Source organism: Anopheles gambiae, chromosome 2, assembly GCF_943734735.2.
Source record: "Anopheles gambiae chromosome 2, idAnoGambNW_F1_1, whole genome shotgun sequence".
NCBI lineage: Eukaryota > Metazoa > Arthropoda > Insecta > Diptera > Culicidae > Anopheles > Anopheles gambiae.
In genome coordinates, this window is record NC_064601.1 from 100,957,303 (window position 1) to 100,984,726 (window position 27,424).

Sequence of the window (27,424 nt, forward strand, 5' to 3'; positions counted from 1 at the left end):
CCTCTATGGCTCGCCCCCTGCCCCCCGTGCCCATTACATAATGTATGCAGGCGGGAGATGTATCAATTCTGTGGCCAATAGATTTACGATACACACACAGACCCTCTCTCGGTGCCTTAAATGCCCCCACGCTCAGGGCGGAGGAAAAGCGCTTCCTTTCCCCTCCCCGGGAAAGCGTCACATTTTCAATCAAGCACGTGTTTTACCAACGATTAATTATGCAAATCTACTCACCCGTCGTGCATCATACCCGTCTGCGGCCTTCGTTCGCTTTCCTTCGCATAGTTCATCACACGATCGCAGAGAGCGATGGCTTCACGGGTGCGTGGTTTCATCAGTTGAGCTTCGCAACCGCACACACACGCACCACCCTTGAGCGAGAATTCGCGACATCATCGCTGACTCGCTTGCTTGTTATGATTATCGCGAAATGTATGCGTATGTGTGTGCATAAATTGTCACGCACCGGTTGCAAAAATCCCGCGAGGAAAATTATCCTTACCCGTTATGTGGAAGGGGCGGTTGGGTGGGAAAGCCAGTACAAGCGCATGGCACTGTGGTTATCTTCGCTTCGCTGTGGTTTCTTCATTGGCTTCTGGGACTGCCAGCCTCTGCCAGCAGTGAGAGGATTATTAATATTAGACTTCTCCCGTGTGGGTGCGTGTGTGTGGGTAGCGCGCGTCGGTGGCAGCATAAACAGTGACTGAAATAACGCCCTAAGGATAGCAATCACAGATCAGTCTCCATTGAACCGTCCTTCATCGTCCGTAGCTCCCAGAGTGCGCCTAACCGCTATCCGGAGAAACTTGACTGGCTTGAGTCGCTTCAATTGAAAGTTGGAAAGACTGGGTAATGCTGAAGCAAGTCCAAACGTGATCGTTATCGTGTGCACGCGGCCCGAGGTGCTTATCGAAGAAATGTGGTAATGATGGTGGTAGTAGTCTGACATTTACAGCGCCTTCGCATCATAGATCATTCTAATTTAGCTTCATGATGGTTGATGTGTTTGCCTGGTGCGTCGGGGCAGAAGTGTAATTACGGTAAAGCGTACAGCTAAGATTTTGTACTTTGATTAGAAATGGGGATGGCGACATTAATGACAAGATCGTTTTCTAATGACCGTAAACGAAATGCTTGTCACAGAAATGGTTTTACAAATGGTGACTAAATCTAAAGGGATGTAAATAATGTTCACGGACGATCAATCGTTTAGACAAATGGGAGATTGGAAGAAGTTTAAAATTTAATCAGATTTTTTGCACCAACAAACAACAGTGAAGTGAGTGATAATTAGAATTGGTTTATATATTATTACACAAATCCAAGTTATATTTCCTATACCTAACAGAGAGCTGGATTTTATCCTATTGGATCTCGACATTTCGAGTTGAATAAAAACAATCACACACTTCAAAATGTTTCATTCTTAGGCTTTCTGTTAGAACAGGGATTGAACACTGTTTCTTTGTTCGGAAAAACGTTTAAAGCAGTTATCAGTTGAAAAAGGTTTACAAAATAAATGATTCTTTAAATAAATTAAATCATTCCCAAACAATCTTTTCGAAGCAGCTCAGCGAATGGACACTTGCTTACATCTCTTTCAAACTGAATAATTTAAATTTTTGGGGTATGGAGATGATTTAGGTCGTTAAATGTAAAAAAGTCTATGAGCACCTTAAAGATATTTAAAATGAAACATAAAACTATCTATCTAACTAAAGTTTCAAACCACTGACAAAAGCATCTTTATTTTTACCGAGCAACAACCAGTACGAGTCAATCTGAATCGGGTTTGAGCAAATATCAAAGAAGCTAACTCATCGACCGCCAATTTCAAGTGAATGGATTGAAATATCAATCATTAGGTAACAGTAAACATAAGTGTATGTGGAAGAAAGAGAAGGCATAATTAAATATTTGCTACATAACACGTGTGAGATTTCTCACTAAACCCGATACTGTTCTACAATGCACATTCTTTACCTTTATTTTGGATGACGGTGCGTGTTTTTCAACTCTTCTTTCCACTCAAAACCACATCACATGATACCAATTATCACACCTTCACACCATACACAAAAACCCAAAAAACCTCCTCCCATTCGAATCCATCCATGCACGTGTCTGTCTTGACCTGTATCAACCTGAATCATGGACGCCTTTACCGTGAACTTCAATCCATTACCAATGTGCAAAACCCTCCGCCAATACAACCCGACAGCAGTGTGGAGTTGTGTAATGGGCCTTTCGCCATCCAGGAAACTCAAAGACCCTTTCCCCCTTTTATGGGGAGCAAAACGATCATGATGCCCGGTACGGCCTCCCGAAGGTAGAGGCCTCTCGTTCAAAGAGTAAATGCCCCAAAATCGATACACCACGAACGGAGCATTACAGGCTTTCTCCACCTGCACCAATCCAATGCAAACCTGTTCGGTTCATTGAATCCCGTGGGGAATTTTTAATTAAGTGTACTATTTCCAATTTCCCATACCATTGGGAGCAAGGATACAATGGAAAAGGGGTTAAAATGATGCAGAAGAGGCGATATACCGGTTGGATGAGGTGGAATTTATTTTCCAATCACAACATACGACTTCATCCTTTTGCTGCCCCGTTGTACGGTATCATATCCCTGCTCCCGTTTTCATTAGCCAGCACTGTAAGACACATTTTGATTGGCTATTATGCTGTTGTTTGCAGAATGCTCGAACGGGGTTTTGGGAGTCTTGCTGTCTTGCGTGTAAACTCCCTTGTGAGACGTGCCAATCGAAGTATCGAACCATCACAACCGCATCAGTGCAGTAATTGCGCCGCCCCTTGCCACTGTACTGGTTGCAGCTACTTTTGCCAGCTAATTCACCGAGAGACCTCTAATCTACCCAGGGGAAAGTGTATGGGATTAGAAGCATAACTCCCTTTCTCCTTCTTCCACACGCACACATTGAAGGGCTTTAGGTCAAAGCCACCACCACACACTCGTATACTAATTTCTGCACCCCAGACAAAATGGAGTGTGGCAAGCTCGGAATGAATAAATTATGCAAGTAATTAAGGTGTTTGTGTTTGCGCGTTGTGTCCGGCCGACGGCAAGCAGGACCAGTATTGTGGTGAATCCCTTTTTAACGGGATGTGTGTAGGAAGTCGCCTATGTGTTCATTAGAGAGTGTGTGTGCTGTTTTGGAGAGCAGAATGTTAAAAACATTAGCCCAGTCGCCGAAAACGGGGCCGATACTAGTCGACTGCATGCGAAATCTGTGGACACGGCCGGTGCGACACGCGCATGCTACGGCCACTGAATGGCGCCGTATGTCTGGCCACGGTGTGGCGCGACTCTGGTGCTTGCTAGCGACTTCCTTTCTGCTTCTTATTTCATTCGCTGCTTCTACCGTGCACCCAGATTCGACGGCCACTTTCATTAGCAGCCAACATTAACCCCATTTACCCATAAATTGTGTACGTGTACGTGGTTGTATGTGTATGTGTAAAGCGTACTTTTCGCTTAAACGGGAAAAATAGTTGCAAAAGAAACTGTGTTCATTTTCCCGACTACCGACTAAATGGACACAGAGAGACAGAGGTTCCTAGAGGCGTCTGGACTGGATGTGCAGTACTTTTGTTGGGCAAATGCGATGTACGGCCGTGTACGGAGTTGCTCGAAACGGCCACTTTCTCTTTGCGGTTTCTGCTGGCAAAACTTTGCTTTCCATTCGCTCATGAGCTCGCAGTACAGTACAGTGCAGCAGGCTTACTTGGCGGCAGGGGGTAGCTACTCGCCGCCACCACCACCACCAAAGTGATTTACACGCCGCACGAATTGACCTTTGATCGTTCGGCTGGCGTCGGTAATTTTTAATAAAAGATGCCAAACTACAACCGAGCGCCCCGGATATGGTAGGGATGGTGTATCTATTTTGCAGAACAAGAAGGCTCAAATGAAGCCAAAAGTATTAGTACACACACACACACATACACATCAATTTTGGGCCAGGAAAATGAGCTAATAAATAAATAAGCAACCGACATTATTTATGATGCACGGTGCTAATGCAGTATTAGCTATTTTGCTGGTCTCTTTTTTGCGGATAATCACCAAAGTATAATGGAATATGTCTTGTGCCGTTGCTGGCCTCAGGTGTACGGCAAATCGAGCAAAACTGCGAGACAGCGAAAGTACAGTGAAGGAAGGTGATCAATTTGAAGCTTAAATCTCCATTTCTTTTCGCAACAAAAAGAAGAGAAGAGCTTTCCATTAATCACTTGAACTTGAATATTTCTTCTTGTTCGGAACATTTGCTTGTTTTAAGTTCATGGTAGCTTTATAGATGAGGTAATAAATTTGAATACTGAGTCAATGTGTATAAAATACGTTGAAAACACACTTGGAAAAGGACATCTTTTGAGAAAATTAGACACAGTTGAGCTGGTAACTGGTAGCTTTTCGTAATGTAATGCGCCTTAGTGAGTGTTGTAATGCTGTAGATGAATGATGAAATAATCTTTATCAACAGTAGATTTCTTGTTTAAAATAGGCTAAAATGATTTTAATATAAAACACTTAGGGGAACTTTGGATGAATTTGCCCTTTTGCCATTTTTAGCAGAAACTTGTGAGAGTTGATGATTTATACTTTAACACTTTGACCGCCGGCCTGACGTCACAGTTTGCGAGTGAGCACGTAGCGCATGACAAGAGAGCGATGAGAGCGACAATTGTTCGTGCGACTATTATCACTCTTTTGTTTCATTTCGATAAGCGGCGTAGCACATGTCGTTCTCGTTCTCTCTTTCCTACCCCATTCGTTATCAAGAGAATTGGTGAGCGTCAGATACAGAGCTGAGCGGTGAACAAAGCCGTCGTGCGATTTCATATGACGCGGCGCTTAAAGTGTTAAATAGAAAAATTCATTAAAATAACTTTTTTTCGGGCAATTTTCATACAATTATGCCAAAATGCTACTCCTGTAATATTGGAACGTTATCTTGGAAATGGAAACGAGCTAAAATGCTTTCCTAAGGCTCCTCAACCATTGTGCTTCCCAACGATTCGATCCCTCTAATTCCCAAAATGGTCATTAAATTTGAACAAAATAAAATCAAGCCCACCCAACCTTCGCTCGGAAAGAGCACAAAAAAAAATCTACTCCAAAAAATTTAAGAAAACCCAGCCCAACACACACACGTTATCAGCTTTCTGCTTCCACCATACCCAACCGGTACGCTACGGTTGATTTGTTGCTGCACTTTTCCCATCTCCCAAGTAGCTACGATTTGTGACATTTTGCTCGCCGCCGCGAGGGCCACGCTTGGCATGTTTGGGGTCACATTATTTATGGGTCACTAACGGGAAAAAGGCAGCAACACACTGACTGAGGCAACGAAAGAAGAGCCAAAAAAAACTACGATCATCAGCATCATCATCATCATTGTCTTCGTCGTTTACGTTTCCCTGTTGTCCCATCCAGGGCGCAGTAAAGACACACTCAATTCCAATTCCAAACCGAAACCGGAACACTTTCCCCCGCTTTCCTGCACCTTCCGAAGGACTTTCGGTTCTTATCTCTGCCAAGTGTTTTTCTTCAATTACGCTTACAAAATGTCACGAGAGGGAGAGATAGAGAAGCGAAAAAAAATACACCGTGTTTCTCGATGTCTTGTTCGAATCTTCCGTTGCTTCCGTTTCCAGGGCTTCCTGTACCTGGTACCGGAGCAAAACAGCAACAAAATTTAGTGCAAAACCGGTGGTGCGCTACCATTTTTTTCCCCGTGCTGGGTCAAAAACAACAAAAACAGGAAACGTTAAGGAGCTCTTGCGTTAAGAAAAGAAATATTCCTGTAAGCAGTCCAACGCCCAAAAAGGTGGCAAAATCGTAAAACGATCCCGTCCCGTCCCTGCACACGTGGAGGAGCTGTTTTAAATATTGTTATTTGTGTGCGTCCTTTTCCCCACGCGACGAGATACCTTGTGCGCTCACCGTTCGTACTTGGTTTTATGACACACTGGGCAAGCAGGGAACACGGACAGGTGCGTTTTTTTTCCAACCCCCTCTCTGTGTCCTCTCTGGAAAAGAAACGAAGAAACTGTCTCAAAGGTCCTTCAGATCCGTGCCAAAAACGCAACCCTGCTGTTCGCAATCGCAGTATGCAGCGACGGCTTCCAAGACGGCTTCCAGAGCCTGCTTAAATCGGGAAAAACCCCCACCGGCGGCAGTAGGCAACCACGTGTGGTTTTGCGCTCGCGGTATTGCGCAAAGGTGAAGAGAAGGGCAATGGAGCAGTCATGGGGGGGGGGAAGAAAAAAATAAATTTATTTTCATCTGTTCACCACCGACAAGCTCGTAAATTTCGTCCAAGCAATTCATTTCCGTCCGCTTTGCTCTCCGCCCCGGCTCGCTGTGTTCTAGTTTTTGGTTTTTGCTTTCGCGCCGCGGTACACGTTTTTCTTGCGCCATTTTTCTTCTGTGTGTGTGTGTGTGTGTGTGTGTGTGTGTGTGTGTGTGTGTGTGTGTGTGTGTGTGTGTGTGTGTGTGTGTGTGTGTGTGTGTGTGTGTGTGTGTGTGTGTGTGTGTGTGTGTGTGTGTGTGTGTGTGTGTGTGTTTGCGCGACAATGGAGGCGATGGAGATATCGTGGTGCGTAGGTGCAACGGAGACGCTGAACGTTAGTGGTTTTGTTGTCGTTTCGATTTTCGAAGCACTTGATTTTTCCCGCTGCCAGTTTTGATATGCCCGCACAAAGCCTTTTCATATTCTTTCTTATTGTGTTTCTTTTTTTTTGGTGCTGTTACCGTGTGTATCGTGCACGTCTTGTTACATTTCCTGTAATGCTCGGCTGCTTGTGTTGCCCTTTTTCTTTTAGGCGCAAGGAGTAGGGGTGGAAGCGGTTGCGGTTTTCGGGGACTTCACCCCGTGTGTGTGTGTGCCGGTGTTCGGTTACGGCGTGGCACAGAACGCGCCGTCATAAATCTACTTCTACTTTTGCTATATAATGACATTTACGCAAAATGGGTTAATTTTGGTTCCCGAGCTCGCGCGTCGCTCGGAACGGACACCGCGGAGAATGATGGTTTTATGTGTCCGTGTGTGTGTGTGTGTGTGTGTGTGTGTGTGTGTGTGAAGGGATGAGGAGGGGGGTATTTTGGGATACAGTGTGGTAGAATATGATCCCTTCTTTACGTAGAAGCATGGTACGGAAAATCTGTATCCCCATATACGGGGAGTTTGATAAAATTCGTTTCCTTTTTTGCATGATATGCCTGTTTTGCTGACACTCACCTGGTTATTTCACTTAAACGGTTTCAGTTATTCAAAAACTTCATGAAAAAGATTAGCAACATTCGACTTGAATTAATTTTTTTTTTTAAGTTTTTGATCATCAAATAATGTTGTAACAAAACCAACAATTTTTGTCAGTTTTTCTGATGAACCGTTATTTGATATATTGATGAAAAGGTTATTCAATGGGCAGTGAGCAGACAGAAACAGCTCCATCCTTCATTGCTATTATTATTATTATTTTTAATCTCAATAGGAAGAAAATATAAATAGGAACCAATGGTCTAAAATTATAACGCATATTCAAATAAGAATTAATTAGAAATCCACAAAAAATATCCCAGCAAAGAAGCCCAATAAATTTTTCCTAACAATGCATAATAATTGCACCGAAAAAAACTCAGTTCATTCAACCAAAATCTTACAATTTTACCCTTTTTCTCAAGCAGGCAAAGAAGATTCCGTACCCAATTTCTTGGAACGTGCCTTTTTCATTATCATTCCCTTTTACCCTTTTAAAAGAATTTAACCAACAAAAAAACACACACACACACCATAGTTTTTACATTGCCATCTGATAGAACCTTCCCTCAGTTCCTTACCCCACAAGTGGCAGCATTTTATTTCGCCAATATTTGCCCAGCCGCGCACTGCACGCGCAGTGAGTGAATAATGAACTTCCCTCTCCGGGTGTGGCTGTCGACGTCGACTACCTTCCCTTTTGCACTGGGGCGAAAGGGCGAATTTGTATGCAGCAATGGTGTTGCTCCATAGTTGAAGTCATTCGTTTTTACGAGACAGTGCTTCGGTGCCACTCTTCGGCTGGCAGTGTCTTTTTGCAATGACAGCAAACCCACAAAATGGTCCCGGGGTTTCGCCTCTCCCCACGATGGACACTTTCGTGTTAAAACAAAGGCTAGTAGCCTCGGCTTGTGTGGCTGACCTAGAAAGGACTGTGTGCCGAAAGTGCACACCGCATAGGAAAAAAAAAGAACGGTTAAAGCATTTGTATGTTTGTGTGTGTATGGGGTTTTTCCGAAAAAAAAGGAAAAGGAAAAAAAGTATTAGAAGGTGATTGAGTGCTTTCGAGACTGGTGGTCGACAAAAGAGGGACTCTCTCGCGTCTATTATCTGTCCAGCGGCTAGCGCATTTTGGTGAAAGGAGCATGGATGAATGGAGACGGCCTAGGGGCGGTTTGGGGAAGCCATTTTGTACATATTAACGAAGAGATTAATGACCTATTTGATAGCGGGAGAAGCAAAAATCATTTCGTCCCATTTAGCTATTGTGTCGGTATGCACAAAATTGCGTACCGCGCGCTTGGAGGAGTGTCTTTTTTTTTTTTAGAGCGAATAGACAGAAGAACAAATATTTCATTCGCTTGTACCTAAAAATTTTCATTTAAGGTTGTTAAAGCATTTCACTTCACTTAAGTGTTTTTGTTTTATTTGTCATAATTGAAGACATTCAACTATCACCCATCAAGTGAATGTAAACCAGGTTATAATATGTTTAAGAATTACTTGCTTTTTAAATCAAATTCTCTACTAAACCGTGTCAAATGAGTCTGTCAAAAGCGACTACAGAAAGGCACAGAAATTTTGGTCAGTACGTAGAGTAGAGCTAATACAAGACACATGTAGATTGAACGTGACCAAAGCTTTGCTATGACCAGGTTTCCAGCACATTTACACAAGCCGAATCCAAATAACTGGTAGTCTCCGAAACAACCAGAGTTGAGGACAATTACTACCCAGACAAAAACTTCTTTTAGTTGCGTTTTAATATTAAAAACTTTGGAGCCAAACATCAACAATGATTCCATAAGAAGGTTACAAACAATCACACGATTCAAAAATTTACGCAAAACTGGGAGACTTTTGAATGAGAGTTTGTATGTTTCCTTTCTTTTTCTTTTGGTGTAACAATTCCCAATCATGGCTCCTTTCTATGAGCTGGTTGTTGTCAATGTCCTCTAGATACTTACCGATAACAAGCAACAAGTCCAATAAGTTCAGCATCAAAGGAGTTGATCCGTATCAAACTTGAGTTATTCAAAGTGATGTTTGTTTTTAGTTTCTTATCAATTCGTTTTTAGCTTAAACAGTGTGTTAAGTCCATACATTGTCATGGTGTTGAGGTAATTTACGTTCACAATTGATCCAAATTATTCTGTGTTTTAATAAGATTAAAAAGCAAAGGCGATTATTATAAATTTTCCTTTGTCTGATCTTATTTAATTGTTTGTTAGCATCGAATTCAGTACCAACTGCAATGTACCAGCCAGTAAAACTACACAATAAGTTTGACCCATTACACGCCTGCACCTGCGGATCGGAATGCAATTCATCCAATAATAATCCGTAAAGCTTCCATAATCCTGCCACCGACACACACTACTCCCATTTGGGGTGGAAAATATTCATTTTTAAATCGAATATCGAGCAGAAAAAATACCCCAACATTTCTCCAATATTCCCACACAACCATGTCGAAATAAAACCGGATTATTACGAAAACCCAACGCCACATTTCACAATAATAATCCTGTTTCTGTCATCTTTTTTTTTTCACTCGATCGGTTGCGCACATCTTTTGTCACCATGGATGACATTTGGTGGCAGTTAGCACGTGTTGTGTGTGTGTGAAAATCCACGCCATAACACAAAAGCGTGTACCTTCAGTTCATTGATTAATCGAAATTAATTTACTATATTGTCTACCATCCACCCCCTTCCGCCGCCTGGCATCACTCGGTATCGTTTCACCGTTATAGTTTAATTGCTTTTTGATCGTGTTTTCGTTGCTGTTTGCCCAGACGGCCGAAGCTGGAAAGATTTTCTCCCGCATCAAGATGCAATTTAAATAAAATTAAATAAACACTCGCACCAAAGCCTCGTCACACCCTGACACTTGAGCTTCGAAAAATACGACACCAGGCGGCGCACCGGGCGAGGTGATGAGCTCCCCGAATGCCGATGGAGATTTGAAAGCGACCGCATTGCTTGGGCCACTGGTAGCACAGACAAAGCGAAACAAAGTGAGAGAGAGAATGTGTGTTTGAAGAGCGACTGAGCCCACTCGAGGGTGCAAAAGGGATTAAAAATGCATTCAGAGCGCTTACCGGGTGAGGTTTTGGTGGGAGGACACACGAGAGCGGCTTAAGTGCACACAACCAGGGGACAGTGTGTGCGAAACACACCGGGGCTTAAACAAACACACAGGCCGCATTCATTTGGGTAGGTTTGTTGTTTGTATACGCATTATCAATAAATGACCTCGACAGCAGCCGGGTTGGCACGTGTGCCACTTCCGGACCGGCCGCCCGATGAGTTGAGTGTGCCTCGCCTCGATGAGACACACCACAACGCACGGCCGTTGGATCGAAAATGAAGTGTCAGCTCTCCACGTGCCACGGCTCTCCCGTGCCGCCCTGGGGGGGGTGGATTTTTATGTGGCATTAAATGGAAGAGTTAATTTAAATCACTGCTGCATTCAGAGCAAATTTATGGTGCAGCCGCGCTCAGCGGCGTTTTTGATTGGTCAATGCACTGATGTGCCACTCTTGTGTGTTCGTTTTTTTGTCTGTCTCTATGTAGGAGGGACAGGGGGAAGGAGGGGTGGCTGTGGTAGAGGTTTAAACTGTCCCCAAGCGACTGCTAAATTGGCATCATTGCACTGATCGGTCATGCGTTCAATCTCGCCGCAGGAGTGGACATAACGATGAACAGAGTACCATTGGCTTATTGATGCTTGAGACGAAGCGTGATTAACGTCCGGCGAGACAGATTATATGGTCCGATTTTTTTTTTACTTTTTGGAATGCGTTTGTTAAAAAGCATCTTCCAAGCCGTTTACTGCATCGTAACTGTCCAACCTTCCTAAAATTACGATCGTCAATCAAAGCATTAGTGGCGCATGTGGTGATTTATACGACGGGTGTCTCAGAGGCATTCCGCCCTGTTTTATAGCATTCCTTTGTTTTTTTACGTTCGTCGTTTTATAGCAGATTTATAGCGAATAGTATTTGTGCAGTAATAACGTGGTGGATTGATTGTGCAAGATAATAAAATGGGATATATAATCATACTCCTCATTCTGTCTCTTATTAGAACTGTTAAAGGAAAACAAACACTGTAAACCACCACAAATCAAAAAAGCTCCATATTCAATTGAAAACTGCTTTCATTAATGTTATTTGCATTTGCAAAAACCATGCTCTTCAATGTGCTTTTCCAAAAAGACGCTCCATTTCCAGTAAGCCCCCCAGTTTTTTGCGACGAATCAAGCAAATCTGTTTGACCTCTTTCATCATCTATAACGCTCTGCTTGCGGGCATGTGTCTTTGCCTACTGGTGAACCGGTGTGTGTCTGTGTACGTATTTGTGTATTAAGATTTCCAAACTCAATCACATTTTTATCGTCCTATCCCCCCCCCGGGTCGGCTTAAGATGCAGATGCGTCCCCTCATGCTCGTTATTATATGAAGTGCTCCGAGAGGTTCGATGATGGTGTGGGCAAACGTACAAGTGTGTCACAGCTGGCAATATCTGGCTGGATAAGTGTAACTCACTCCCCCGTACACTCATCGCTCCAAGCCAAAAGACACAGACAGCAGATGCATTCTCAGCCAATATAGCTGGTGAAGACAGCAAACAAAACAAACAAAAAACACACGCACACACATCCTTGCTCCATGATGGATAATAATATCGCTTCGATCTGACGCTCTCCAGCAAAAAGGGCCAGAAATCCGACCGAAGATTGGAGGTTTGAGGATTGGTGGGGCTCGAAAAGCGAATAACTTGAAATTGGCATTGGCCTTTAAGAGTGCTATCGATTCGAGCCCCCATTCGTGATGGGAGAACAGCAAACATATGGCCCCCGCAGGGGAGGGTAAGGCAAGCAAAATTTTCCTCATCATCATCATTTTAGCTTGATTTCAATTCCACTGCTTCGCTCGTCGCCGCATTTTCTTCGTCTGCGGCATGCGGTTTATGAGAAATAGGGGACATCCAAAGGAAGGATAGGAACTCGTGTCATAAAAACTGGCTCTATTAAGCAACCGCAACCACCGACAACCATGCGTCAAACGAGATTGGATTGGCTGAGGCGAGATGGCAGTGGTGTACAGAGCGGGAGGGGCATTGCTGGGTATTGTGCATGCATGTGTATGGATTTCGATCGTACTGACGAATGTGGATAAGCCGGGAACAACCACCACGTCACATAGGGGATGTGGAGTCAATATATGATATTGATTTCGTTTTTTACATTCCACATTGTCCTTGAAGGGCATGGTGGGGATGTTTTTCAGTTGATGAATGAGCAATTGATACAGGAAAAGGGAAGAAACCCCCATTTGTATCATGAGCTTTTTGTAGTTTTGCTTTTTCCTAATATTTAATTCTTGTTAAGTTTTTCCAAACAGTTTGAATGGTTTGATGGATTCAGTTTAAATTTGCTAAATTTTCGACATTTAATTGTTATTTCATATTGTCAATTGTCATATTAAAACATTGTCGTGTCAATATTTGCCGTGTGTCGAATATGGTCTGATGTTTTTATCATTTCGTCTGTTTCGTTTTTTTCCTAATTGCACTTATCCTATTATTTTTAAAACATATTCCACTTTGTTATTTTTGACTTATTCAATGTAATACATGTTTGCATCATTTATTAGCTAACATGATTGATTTCTATTATATGTTTTATCAAAAGGAAGATTCTTTAATATGAGTGATACTGTTGGATTTTGGATTAACATTAAGACTTCGAATATGATTTCAAATAGGAAAACACATACGAATTAGAAGGAACTAAACCATAGGATATAGATAAAACTACTTGACTAATTTGGACTGCATGAAATGAACTGCTCGAACTACACGAATGAACTTTGTAATGAATTATGTAATGAACTATGGGACAAACGAATACACAGTTGCAAACAGACCGGCGATTAAGGAGCACTTTTCTCATTTCTCATCAAATTTATACAAGCTAATATCACAATCCAGCACTTTAGTGAATATATTTCACAGATACTTTTTTCATTTTGTTTTCCTACTTCAAGCACCAAAAATATTGCACAAAATGATGAGCTGGCGAAACGAGTCACTTGAATGAATGCCCACGTACTTTATATTTTCACTCGCAAACTTTTTCGCTCTCGATTGCATTTCAAGCACCCAAAGCTGACCGAGAAGTTATTAGCATTCGAACGCACAACTTTGCCTCCCTCCCCTTCTCAGACGAATCTATATTCCTCACTTCGATTCTAGCCAGAACACTACTGCAGCACTCTTCTCAAAACCAAAAAAAAACTCATTTCATTGAAATTCAATTCAATTTTTTCTTTATTATCAACCGAAAAAAGAAAGAAGAAGTTTCCAGTACGTGTTGAAAAGTGAGCACTTTCAGTGGGGTCACTCTCTGCCGTGCTCTGCATAAAACGAAGCAGCAGGGAGGTGGACCATGATAAATTGTACCACTTGTTTCATAAAGTTTGCACCCACTATCTCACTACTATCACGCAAGTTTTTTACACCCCACTATTCAATTCAACTACTCAATGGCCAAGTTGAAGATGTTTGATTTAATTTAAACATACACACACACACACACACAGACAGTGCACAGCTTTAAGCAACTGCACCGAACAAAATGGGTTTGTTCTTTATCGAGCTCGCAAGCCGAAACATTTCCACCCAGCACCAGCGCCCATGGCTGGGTAGTTTCGTAATCAAACAACTCTCATTTGCATTTTTCTTTCCCTTGCTTTTTCTTGTCGTTGTGGTTGCAAACACGAAATACTCCATCTCTACTCAGCCATGTCCTACGTCAACACGTATCATCTTTAGACATGGGCAGACATTCCCCATAGCAACGTTGAAACCCTGCCGAGCGAGTAAGAAAAGCAGGCCAGTAGCACATCATCATCGCCATCATCACGATGATTGTGATTTTGTGTGGTTCGTTTCGAGCTATACGAAACTAGACAAAACGACGTCACTCATATCTCAATTCGCTGCTATACGGTGCTGTGTGTGTGTGTGTGTTTGTGTTGCAGAAAACACAGCAGAAGACAGTTCAAAAAGCATCGTCTCACCAACCAACTCATCACCACCCGTGTGTACACGTGTGCACACGGGCAACGGGTTCCCTTTCATTCATCCCGCACCAAAGGCATCCCTTCACTAGATCATGCTTTGCTGACCAGTTTACGGTATGCAAAAGCGGTCGTACATTGTTTGCATTAATAGTGAGAAGGCGCTCCAGGAGCCCTGGAACTGGAACTGGGCGAGTAGAGACATTCCAGTCAACTCTTTCCTGCGCGCACAAAAGGTGCGCGCCGTGCTGTCCTAAATTTGGGTATATGAAGTCAACGATGCTGTCCTGATGTGATGCTGTGTCCACAACACCACCAGCAGCAGCAGCAGCAGTAGGAGGAAAAGAATATAAAAATAGAAGAGACAGAACGGCACGGTGTGGCGGTGGTTTACCAAACAACCACACGACAGACGACGACAGACTTCACACAGAGAGGCAGGCACACCGTTGTCCTCCTATCACATGCGCCCTCCGCAAAGCACTCCGACAGACCGATGATATTCCGTTCGGTCTGCTTGCGTTAACATATTTAAATTGAAAATTCTCTGTCAACTGGCAAACTGGCATCAACGGCCAACGGGACGGATGCTGTCGTCCTTCTTTCTGTCGCCCGCGGGGTTGTTTTGCCCGATCTTTCCCGACCATTTTTATACACACACACACACGCACTGACTGGAATGATGTGTATCCTAAGGCGATTTAGTGAAGCTACTTCCCTGCCCACCCGGCGCATTTACGCTGGAATGTATTGAGTGTGATTTTTTGTTGTGCTTGCTAGCTATCTATCTCTCTTCCTCCCCTTTTTGATAGCTCCCGTTCCCATGCATCTCGCTTCTCATGAGAACTTTTCACTTTTTAGCTTTTGTGACATGGGTGGTAAAATTGGGAGAAGCACGACCGATTTCCCTCCCCGGTCAATGGATGGAAAGGAAACGATGAGAAAAATGCAACAACAAAAAAACGGGCATAATTTCAAAGCAGCGTTGAGCTTTTGAAATGGAACCTACGTACGGGGCAAGGGGATGATGGTAACATGTGGTAGATGTCGCTAACAACAACAACAACAACGACGACGACGACAACGATGGTGGCCACAGCGAAGAGGGGCCACGGAAAACGTTACGTGTAATGGGATGACAGTTGTAAACATGAAAAATGGCATCAAAATCCGTTGTCAGCCCCAACAGCGAGCGGTTGGTGGTAAGCGCTGCCTGGATATAGTGATCCAACCACCGGTGGCGCTGTTTGTTGCAGTGAAGATGTATGTATATGTGCGGAAACGTGTAATACCATTTACGAGAGGAAAATGTTTACTTTTGATATCTTCTTAATGCACAAAAAGAAAAACTGCCTCGAGAAAGTGAGCGGGGAATTATGGTATTCGTGCGTTTGGGAGTGTGTGCAATCCTATCTATCATCTTTTCCTGTTGAGCATTTGTTCAGCAATTAAACTAGATGGTTAATTGTAGATTAGAGCTACTCCTTTAGAACTTCTGTTTAATCTGATTTTTTACGTTATAAATTGAACGTTGGTGTAAGTGACGTGATGATAACGAATTATTCCATCATAGCAAAAATCTTTGTTGGCGCGCCTAAATGGCTGCAAATGAATTGCATTTCCGTAATTCGGATCCGGTTCGAAGGACCAATGAATGATAGCTCATAAAAGAGTTGTGATATGTTAGGGGTTTACAAAATGGGGTAGGGTATGTTTCTGAGTCGACTGTCTGATTGCTACTAATCCTTTTTTATATTTTAATCGTTAACCCGGACAGCACAAGTGACATTTGCTCGAAATTGTTTTCCCATCCCATTGAAAGCGCCAAGATTTGGTGTGTTCGTAAATAAGACGTTCCACTATCGATGGACGATGCCGTCGAGCTCATTTTTCATTCATAGCTATGGTTTTTTGATAAAAAATACAAAAGCTTATTTTGTGTGACGTAATTCTATGAAAATGGCTATTATTTAAGTATAAAATGGGTACATGACAACCGATAACGATATCAAACATCATTTCCGGATGAATCTAGAAGAAAGTAACCAAAAAGACGCATCACAGTTGATTTTAAAGGACTTTTTCTAAATTCCCTTAAACTTGTGCAGTCTAAGGGAAGTTTAAGGCTCCAGTTTAAGGGAATTTGCTCGAATTCCCGATTATTCGTGCTCAAAAATGTCAATTGGGAGTCCTGCTAACACCAATACTAACATAAAATTAGGTATCCTTTTCCTACAATTTTGAATGCCCTTTAATTGCAGTCATTTAGGCGCCAACAACCTTGTCGAAAGTCTTTTGTGAGCAGGGGTAAACAAAAGTGTTCATTCATTTTCTATTTGTTTCTGTATTTTGTATGTTTTGCTCTGTAAAAACGTACGGGTCGCAATACTTGTTAGTGTTATTCAACTCATGCATTGATGTTATTGATGATATTTACTATTTTACTATAAATATTCAACATGTATAAAACAACAATTTAAAATATAAATATGACAAGATGCTATTTACAGATCTATACATCGATACCTTTATCATCGTTCTTATCGGATCTTTGCTAGCGAAGGCCTATCAAATGTGTTGTACTACAGTAAACGATTATGTTATTTTTTGTATGTTTACTGTTTTCAAAAATATTGATTATTTACTTGAAGATAGTAACGAAATGAATTTAAAAGCACTAAAAATATTACTGTTATGAGACAAATAAGTTAAACTTCTGCTTTAATGTTAAAATAAGTATTAAATTAATGATTATTATGGTACTGCCAATTTTTTGACAAAAAGCTTGCAACTGTAAAAATGTCTATCCTTTCTCGATCTATTTCATCAACCCAACAACTATCGCCACTGTCAACTGCTTGACGCCCAATCTGTTGCATGGGTGATTTCGAATATTTGCCTTCTACGCCACATTCTCATTGTTCCCTCCCAAACCGAAACACTAAACTCCATCATTCTCATCCTTTTTTTTACACGTAATAATCAATTCCAAACGCTAACAACGCGAACAACCGAAACAAAATGCGTGAATTAATTTCTCACCCCGAAAACTACTGGGGCTGGTGCGGGTGGTTTTAATTGGTTAAGCCACGACGCTGCTGCCACTGCTACTCTCGCTACTCCAACTTCCAAGCTGCTCCACACGACGACGACGACACGCAAAGAAAACGCATGTTTAGAGCTTCGGCGAGCGATAAATGTTTCACGCGTTCCTTTTGGTGCGGATTTTATTGCGCATTGTGTTGTGTTTTCGGCCTGCTTGTGTTGTGCTTGGTGTGATTTTGCCCGTTTGTTGTTGAGCATGCAAAGAGGCGATTGGGAGGGTATAGAGGGTTTATGTTCCAGTTTGCCGTTGTCGTCTTGTTCTTTGCCGATAAAACTGCATCTAGATACTTCAGGAACACGCGAGAATAACGCGTAATCAGAGGCAAACTGCCATAAGGTTGTTTTTTTCTCCTTTTTTTTGCTACCAAGAAATGACTCAATGAGTGGAAGGAGTTTGCAGCTGTTTTTGTTGTTGTTGTTGCTGTAGTCGTTACTGAACGTGACAAAGAAAGCAGGCACTGTATAAGTGCTGTGCAAAGCGTTTTATGCGTTGCGATCAGGCGAAGAATGGTTTATCGTTTGATTAGAAGCAAGCCGCGGAACAGTTGAGCCATGAAATCCTACGGCAATCCAGCGTCGGGAAGATTGGTTGGACGGAATGGGGACCAGCAGGCGAAGCAGTGTAAGTAGGAAGGAGCACGAATTACATCGCCTCACTTCACAGGGAAGCCCGTGGATCGATAAAAGACAATATTGATTTCATTAGAGCTACTTTTTCCTTGTGCGTGCGGCATAGAATAATATCGAAAGTTAGCGTTGGTTACTAAGTAAATGCTAGTTAATGTTAAGTTAGAGAAACAACAGAATATTGTCAACAATTATGCTTTAAAATTCAACTATTTTTTGAGTGCTACTTAAAGCGATGCTTTATCATAACATCCATTCGCGGAATTCCTCCGCATTATCGCACCTGTTCCATAATTAAATGCAATCAATCACTCAATTGCACCCTAAACAAATGTCGAGCCTATTTACACATACCCATGGGAAAAGGCTCCCATAAACGTACGATATTGATTTCAATTGACCATTTGCTGCCTTCAACAGTGAAAACAGTCCGCGTCAACGGTTCCCAGTAACGATTTGCACCCCCCCCCACCCCCCCACCCCCCCATCGGGCGTAGGTAAATATGAATCGCAACATTTGGGCCAAATTATTACTCCTTACATCAACGGAAACATGAGTAATGTGGGAGATTGTTTATTCTCTCGTACTAAATTCTCACCATACCAATCTACCAAGCTCCCCTGTCTCCGAATATGGGACCATCATCCTCGTCCATCAGTCGCTGTTGGACATTTGATGCAATAATTTCTTTGCAAACAATGTGCACGCGCGGTCTTTCCTTTTCCTTTCTAGCGAAAATGTTTACTCTCTTTCCAATAGCACGCTGATGCTGACCCCGGCTCATTGTCTAAAATTTCCACGATAAAATGGCAGCAGAGAGTGAAAACAACACAGCATAAGAAGCCACGTGGGCTGGATTATTTGTACGTTATCCACCGTTCCCGGAACGATGCCAGATATTCGACGGGGCAGATGCTGTCGGTTGCCTAGCGCACATGCTCTAAACGGCGCTCTGAACGACAAGAGCGAACCATTTTGCTCGTTTTCCGTTCGCTCTGGCATTGGGTCAGCTTTTAGGTAGGCAAGTTCGCTTGAAAAGCAACATTTTGGCTTTCATAATTGGCGTGTAGAGGAGAGGCCATATCGAGCTGGTGCCATTTGTACTTTGGGATTGGTTCTTCGGCAACTGAAACGCCAATTGCCGGTCCCCTGCTGTCTTTGATATCGAGTTTCGTCACATCAGCCGCACTACTATCGTTACTATTTGTTCGAGTCAAACAACAATGGACAGGCTCTAATATCATACCAAACAAACATTTGCACAGATTTGCACAGTGTTCGAATTCTGCTCATGGAGATGCCAGTTCTAATTGGATACCGATGCCAAAGCTATATTAGTTGTGTCATTGGGAATAATACGAATTAATGACAAACAGTTTCGTTTGGGTTTTGTGTGCATACTTTTGGGAGGTTAATTACCACTGTACATAACAACTGTTGATCCTAGGACATAGAGTTACCTAATAGATTATTAATTTCAAATATTTTTTAATTGTTCTTTCGGAAGTTTAATAGCTTCTGCGGGTTAAAAACGGCCTTCAAAGTTACTCAGCTCTAGAATCTAAAATCTCTATCTATACATCAAATATATGTGTTATTGAAAAACAAATAATATTTAAAAAAAATCTCTATTTTCTTATCTTTGCAGGATTCATACTAATAACACATTGATGATCGTCACAAAACGACCCAGCATTAGTCGGCCGGCTCGCCACACAATTAATCATCTGAAACAGACGCCCGTTCCCTCTCAGTGCAGCCCATAAAGAGCTTTCGGGGAGATGGTTACGAGAAATTGTCATTAAATTAAAAACCAGCGCACACACACACACCCCTTGCCAACTATACACACGCACACACACGCAAACCCCCCACAACGAACATACCAACCTTCGCCACACACAGGCCAAATGAAACCCCGATCCGATGAGCCAGAAAGCTCATCAGCAGCACCAGCATGCAAACACCGAATGTCCACTGCACCAGCTCGCTCGAGCCCGATCGTACCGGCGGGAATAGGCAGCACTTGTCAGCATCGAAGCAGCGCCGCACGTCACCAATCGCACCGATCGGGGCAACAGCATCACCACCGCCATCGTGCTGGATGGGCGATGGGGCCCGTGCTGGCGCTGCTGCTGGCAGCACTGTCAACACTCGGCCTGTTCACGGTCGCGGCCGGCAGCAAATCCGGCAGTGCTTCCAACCCTGCCACACTCATCGCGACCGTCGACGAACCGTCCGCGCTGGCGCTTGCCGCCGGGCCGAAACAATCGCAACAACAGTCGTACTACAACAACAACAACCGTGGCGGCAATGCACAGGGAAAACAGTGCGCCCTGTCCGAGCACACCTGCACCAACGGGCGCTGCATTCCGTGGGACAAATACTGCAATAATGTAAATGACTGCGGCGACGGTAGCGACGAACCGCGCTTCTGCACCCGTAAGTATTAAACCGTCCGTGGGGTGAGTGGAAGCGTAGTGAATGAAAAGCGGTTTCGGGGGGGATTGGTTTTCCGGCAGCATATTACCAAACAGCCAAGGCAAAACAGGAAAGCTATTTCCTGTATTTTTGAGGAGTTTTTAGCTGTTGCAATTCCCCGCCCCTTTCGCTTTCCCATTGTGAAAGCTATTCTCATCCATCAAGCATAAGTGGTATGATGGAAGGTGGATGTGACTTTTTCTCACTCTCTCTCTCATTTACTCTCTCACTTTAATTCTGTTTTGCGACCCTTTTTTCTCACAATGCTCACTCACAATAATGGCACGGTTTCCCGTTCCCGTTGTGCCGGAAATGGATTTCTCTTTAACCATTTGCCATTGTTTGTAGTGAAAAAAAAAACAGGGAAGAGGGAGAGACATCGCATGGCGCGTTTGTCGAATGCTGCAAGCCCAAACGAACCCTGGGCAGGAGGGCGAGCGGGTAGAAATAAAACAAACCTACACACAGGACATTCAACTGCAATTTGTCGTTATTTCTTTCCGGTGTTGTGTTTTGTTTTCTCCTCTCTTTTTTTGCGCAGACAGCTTAGACAGCAAACGTGGCTGAGCTTGGGCGTTTTCCCTCCGGTTTTGGCATACTCAAAACGCTCGTTTGCGCGGAGCTGTCAACCAGCCGGAAACGCCACATCCACACAGTTTTACCATTAGCTATGCAATAACGAGCCATCATAATGGGAAAGGAAATGCATGGATGATGGAAAGCATTGTTTGATGGCAGGTGGTTGTGTGTGGGTGTGTGGGCGTGATTTTCTCATGGGAAAAATGGCTTTAGTTTTTTTCTCCTTTCTTTTTACAAGCTTAATGGCTTAAGATGTGTCAGCTGTTTTTATCTGCATTTCCGTGTCTTGCATGTCTTTATGCAAAGCTATTTAGCTATCACTGGAGGGTGTTTCGATTCTAGACAGATGTTGTTCTTGCTGTTTACAGGGTTTCCCACGATTTATTGGTCGGTTTCCATAATTGTTTGGCCTCGTCACACGATTTATTCATCGTATCCCATAGATTTTTGGTTCGTTCCCATATTTTATTGGTATCGATTGGATATCAATACAAATAAACCAAAAAATTCTGAGAACTGACTAATACATCTTGGGAACACACCAAAAAAATATGGGAAGCAACCAAAAAATTATCGGGACCGACCAATAAATCTTGGGAAACCCTGTATCAACGATTTGACCACTTGCGGTTCTATTGGTTTCCACGTTCCACCTGTCTGATGTATGCTCACGATGTGAAACTGTTTTACCTGTTAAAACTCAGGATGATTGTTTTTATTACAGCAGTTGATAGACTCTTTTTTAATTCTTTGTGCGTAGATACAGGGATTTCCAGGGGTTCTAATAGTTGTGAGACACTTCCTTGCCTTTTTGATATGAGCAGTGAACTTCATATGATGGAAATTGAACTCTACGGCACCCTTTTTGGACAGCTCCTATTGGAAACTCGTATTAGATTTGTCCAACAACAAGCTATAGAGTCCAATTCCCATTACATTAAGTTCAGTTCACGTAAGAAGGAGTCATTAAAGTGCCCCACAGCTATGAGAACTCCTGGAAAACCCTGTAATGATCTAGAATTGACGCAATTGACAAATGTTTTACAATAACGTTTCACTGAATAAAACATCCAATTGAATTCGATTACTCTCTGGCAGGTAGGGCGTTACGTTCGTCAACCACATGTTTGTGATTTAGGATTGATGTTGGATCTCAGCCAAAGTATTTTTGTCAGCAAATTGTTAAAGAATGAATTGAATGCACCTTCCTAGAACACTTCAATCGCGCAATTCACTTAATACCGTACCCAGACGCATACTATATGGATCGAACGATCCTGATCCAGTTGGTTCTCAATGGCAAGACAGTTTAACGAATGGATTGATCATTTTGATTTTAACCTCTCGACTGCTTCGTATAAGACGAGCCTGTTATTACTTTTCAATTTCAGAGATAATAATCTCTAAACTAGAGATTAGTTCAAATTTTGTGTATAATATTTGTTAATAAGTCGTCGTAGCACAACTATCCAGGTCAGAAATAATAATTTAATAAATAAATAAATAAATAAATAAATAAATAAATAAATAAATAAATAATAACTCTATCTTAAAAACCAACAAAATAGCCAATAAATACATAAATAATCAAAATAAATATAAAGTTTCAATAGGGTTTAATATTAGCCAGATGAAATTATGACACAATACTCCACACAAAACCATTTGCTAATGTTATAGATTATTTTAGCCTGAAAACCAAATGCAAACAAACGCCGATTCGCTCATGTGTCATGCGTAAAAGAAAAACATTGCTGCTTTAAAAACTGCACATTTAAGAAAACGGGAAAATTGCAAGTAACACACAAAAATTCATCAAATTACCCAATTTACTACACTACAAAAGCACAACTCTATGTAACGAAATTTAACCCCAAATTGGTAACACACACACACACAAAACGGAATGTTTCATATTTCAACTCCCGATTTTTTTTTTTTTTTGTTGGTAGCAACACCACACCCAACCGAAACCATTTACTTACATTTCACCTTTCAATTATCAGACATGAAAGGGCCATTTTTCCAACCCATTACGGTACGGTTCGCTGCACTGACTGGTTTCGTTGTAATATTTTTGCACTTCCTTTTCGCTTCCCCTTTCCTCGGTGGGAAAGCGAAGCGCCCGCAAAGCGAAACACGAACCACGCATTACATGTGCCTGGGTGAGTCTTGGGGAGGTTTCCTTGTTTTGTTTCGTTTTTTTTTGCGCCTTTTCCACACCCAATTTTATATCGCACGCTCACCCAACGCGCTAAATGGCAGCTCTCGGGGTGATGTAATTTTCACATCGTGCTCTTTAGTGTTACGCTTTTCCAACAGCTAGTAAACGGCAGAAAAAGAAGAAAAAAAACGCACAAACCAAAGCAAAACCATGCCATTCAGCATTGGGAACGGCAACAAAAAAGGCCTCCAATGACTTTTAACTTCGCGGGCAACGCGGGCACTTCTAGTGGGCATTTTATTTCCTTTCCACCCGTTGCTTTTGGTGTCCCACTGTGTGTGTGTGTGTGGCAAGTTTAATTCAAGTGGTGTTAAATTCGAAACCCTTCCGACAAACACAGCAAACACGGCTGAAATCCAATGTACGAAAAAAGGGCTATCGCCCTGTTTAATAAAAACCACCACGAGACAACAGAGGTGGAATGGAGAAAAAGAAGAAAAAAAACCCCAAACGAACGAACATCCCATCGAAACAGGAGTGCTGTGCGAAATCGATTTTCACCTTCACCACCGCCAATTTACGGTGTGACAGTGTGTGCATACACAAAAAAAACGGCACTCACTCTCGTTGATAACTAACCGCTGCAAGGGGGAAATGGGAAACACCACACACAGGAAGACACCACACAGGGAAAATGAAACACGACGTGCTAGAAGAACTCGGTGTGCATAATGTGCCTACACGCAAGATGATAGCGGAAACCGACAACGACAACAGCACACACACACACACACGCACACACACAAAACACTGTTAAACTCGACAACTGCATTCCGGTGCACTTTTTAGTCTGTGCAATGCCGTTGGTGCACCACTTTTTTATAACCACACTCGAACATACACACACATACACACGTGTACTGTCTGTCGCCAGAGTTTCGTACCATTTCCTACCGATAGTGAGGGACAACTTTTAGCCATGGTTATGAGCACGGGGTGAAAGAGAACAAATCGAGGCGTAATTTTTTCTGGTGCGAATGAAATTGAAAAGAAAAAAAAACCTCCCCCGGATGCAATGGACGGAATCGCGGATAGGATAGCGTTTATCCAACGGAAGAACGGTGTGTGACGTCGATGATGACGAGTTGGCAGCTGCAAAAGTTGGTGTGTGCGTGTGTGTGGGGGGAGAGAAAATGCTGCTGCACGCTATGACGAGCTAGAGAGAGAGAGAGAAGAAACTGCTACAAAGTGCCATTTCCCGAAGCATTTTTTTTTTTCGTTTCTTCTCCGCTACCGCTTGATGTTACGGTTAATAGGGACTTTTTTCTATTATTTGGACTGGCTGTTAGCAGCTGAAGGCATACTACAAAATTGTTTGAAAGAGCACTTGGTGACAATATCCCCATAGGTATTGGCTTTTTGACACGCTTAGAAAGTGCAACAGCGGAAAAAAGGCTGACCTTCTTATATACAGAACTGACTAGCTTATGTGTAGTATCCATCAAGCCATTGGTTTGTCACGTCCGTAAGTGCCTAACACAGCACTAGAGCGACTACGGATGTTCTGCTCTATTTGAAGAAGAAGATTTAACGCTTGTGGCAATCATGTTGTTAAACCATTGAAATTTAAATAAATGAAAAATGATCATGTTACTATTCTAATAAATGTAAAAAAGGCTTGATGGAAGTATTTTAATAGCTTTTTGTGAATGTCTTTAACACAGAGTTTCTAATTAGACAGCTCAATACAACTTACTAGGGATAATTGTTGAGTTAAATTACTATACCCACCAAGACAGCTTTCTGTAAATGTATCCATTAGAGCAGTTTTCTATCTGCCAGAACAATAATTTAAAAGCAATTCAACGGTACGAAGTGTTGTCGTTAGTTATCATACAAATTGGCAATAAGATCTTAAAGAGTGTGGTTTTAATTACCTTTTAGCTAGAGAAGACGTCGCCTGTATAATGAAAACCTTGTAAGGTAAAAATCAGTCGGGAAAATGTGGCTTTATTAGTGCTAATTGCACAACACCTTCTCCGGGTGGACCAGTCGGCCAGGCCAGTAAAGTTTGCTGAAAAAAATCTTTTTAATCGTTTGTATGACGTAGGGAAAATGATGAAATATAACAACTAAACAATAATTTAACGGAATCAGTGTAATTTTCTGTCAAAACTGTTTGAATGGGCAGTTTAACGACTGCTAATTTACCGCTAAAAAACAATCGCAAAGTACCGGTAAATTAGAAGTACTTTATGCCTGATTTGTCTACCTGAATATTTAAAAGAATATGACCCATAAAACTGAATGTTTTTTTAATTTAAATTTAAACATCACTTGATGAACCTTTTGAAAATGAAACCACCGTGCTGCACCTTTCGTTGCAATTCTTAAAAAGTATTACATATTCTGTAAAACCCAATGAGGCAAGCAGAACACTTCAGCCAACATTTTACACCTTAATTCAATGCCAATTGAATCCACTTCAATGCTTGATAGCTAACCATCAACCCCAAACCCGTGCACACCATTCTGCCATGTTGCAACAAATCCAATCGAATCCGCCGACAAGGGCCGAAGGTACACTTCACTTCAATGGATGCAAAGCAGAAATGCCATTCCCGGTGCTACTCGCATCTCTTCAAAAGTAATTGATTCAAGTCCACTCACCATCGTCAGCCAGTGTGCAACGCCATAGCTCGTAAAAGCTCAACAGTTAGCAGCAAAAGACGAACCAAATCAATCCCGAAGGCCACACACACAGACCATTCCATTTGCCCATTGATCGTCTCCACACGACCACGGCCCGGCTGTTACTATAGAAAGTCAATCAAAATCCCCTCTCTCTCTCTCTATTCCAATCCAGCTATCCGCTGCTGGACAGTGGGTGGGTTGAATTATAACCTCCTGTGCAAGCGGGAGGCAACATAACAAAGCAACGGCAAACGGATGCACGGCGGCCACTTTGGCTGATTCGCAATTATTTGTTTTGCGCCCCGAGTGTCGAGTCGAGCGGTTTTCTAACTCGGGCGTTCCATTTATTATTTCCTTCGCCTCTCTTTCGCAGGATGCAACCGCACGTACTACGGGAACATTGGGCTGACGTACAATCTGGAGCTGCACCGACCGAAGGAGGACCGGATACCTTACGTGTGCATCCTGACGTTCACGGCGGCCGGCGGCAACTACGGTGACATTGTGCAGGTACGGCCAAAGTCGATCGATTGTTTCGTTGGGTGTTTTTTATTCAATTTTTGTTTTTCTTATTTTTTTGAAAAAAAGTATTATTGGACACTCAAGGAGAAGTGTTGAAGCAGCAAAAAAACAGGTTGAAATTGGTTCAGAACTTTCCCAGATGGGTACCAATTGGTTCAGTGATGGGCTGTGTGGTTTTTCCCCCCAATCAAGCACTCTTGAAAATCATCTTTCTCGACACTTTCGCTCAACTTGGCCAACCACTTTTGCAAGCAAGTTAAAAATAGATCGCAAGCCAGCGGTCTAAAAAAAACCAACGATATAAAACGTGGCAAAAACCCGTTGACATGTGTCAAAGTGGTTTCAGTGGCGGTCGCGTCGCGTTGTCGTCGTGTGCGAATCAATCAATCAAGCTTTGCCGTGGCTTTCACACGCATTTTCAGCACGCTATAAAATGTGCATTCAATTGTATAAAAGTAGCGCGCGCGAGAGATTCAACCGAGGGAGGGTCGCAACTGTTTGTACAACTGCCAAAGGCTTCTGAAGTTGCGTTTATGACAATAAAAGTCCCATCGCTCTTTTAACATTCATTTCAGTAGCAGCAGCAGCAATATAACTGTGTTTTTTTTGGCCTGTGTGTTTGTTTGCACCGGACACATGAAACATCATTTTTCCCTCCCGGGTGGGGGCCGTTTGTTTTGTTGATGTTCCAACCAAAAGCTCAGGCGCCCGGTGCGCTTTGGCCCTTTGAATTTCAGTTTCAATTTTGCCCGCATGCAAATACATCAAATTTATCATCCGTGACACACGCTGCCCCCCTGCTGTGTGTTTTGGTATGAAAAAGTGAAGGAAAAAACCCCCTACAAGGTCGGCTATGCTCCTCCAACAGGAA

General features: G+C 42.6%; 1 protein-coding gene across 3 annotated transcripts in view; it reads left to right on the forward strand.

Moving 5' to 3' along the window:
- LOC1277055 (uncharacterized) overlaps positions 1-27,424 on the forward strand; it is a 140,047-nt gene that overhangs the window by 69,993 nt on the left and 42,630 nt on the right. For all 3 annotated transcript variants that reach the window (XM_061650382.1, XM_061650385.1, XM_061650384.1), the window contains exons 4-5: positions 19,762-20,555; positions 26,405-26,541. In XM_061650382.1, the coding sequence (XP_061506366.1) occupies positions 20,024-20,555; positions 26,405-26,541 (669 nt within the window). In that variant the 5' untranslated portion in view covers positions 19,762-20,023. The remainder of the gene's footprint in view (positions 1-19,761; positions 20,556-26,404; positions 26,542-27,424) is intronic.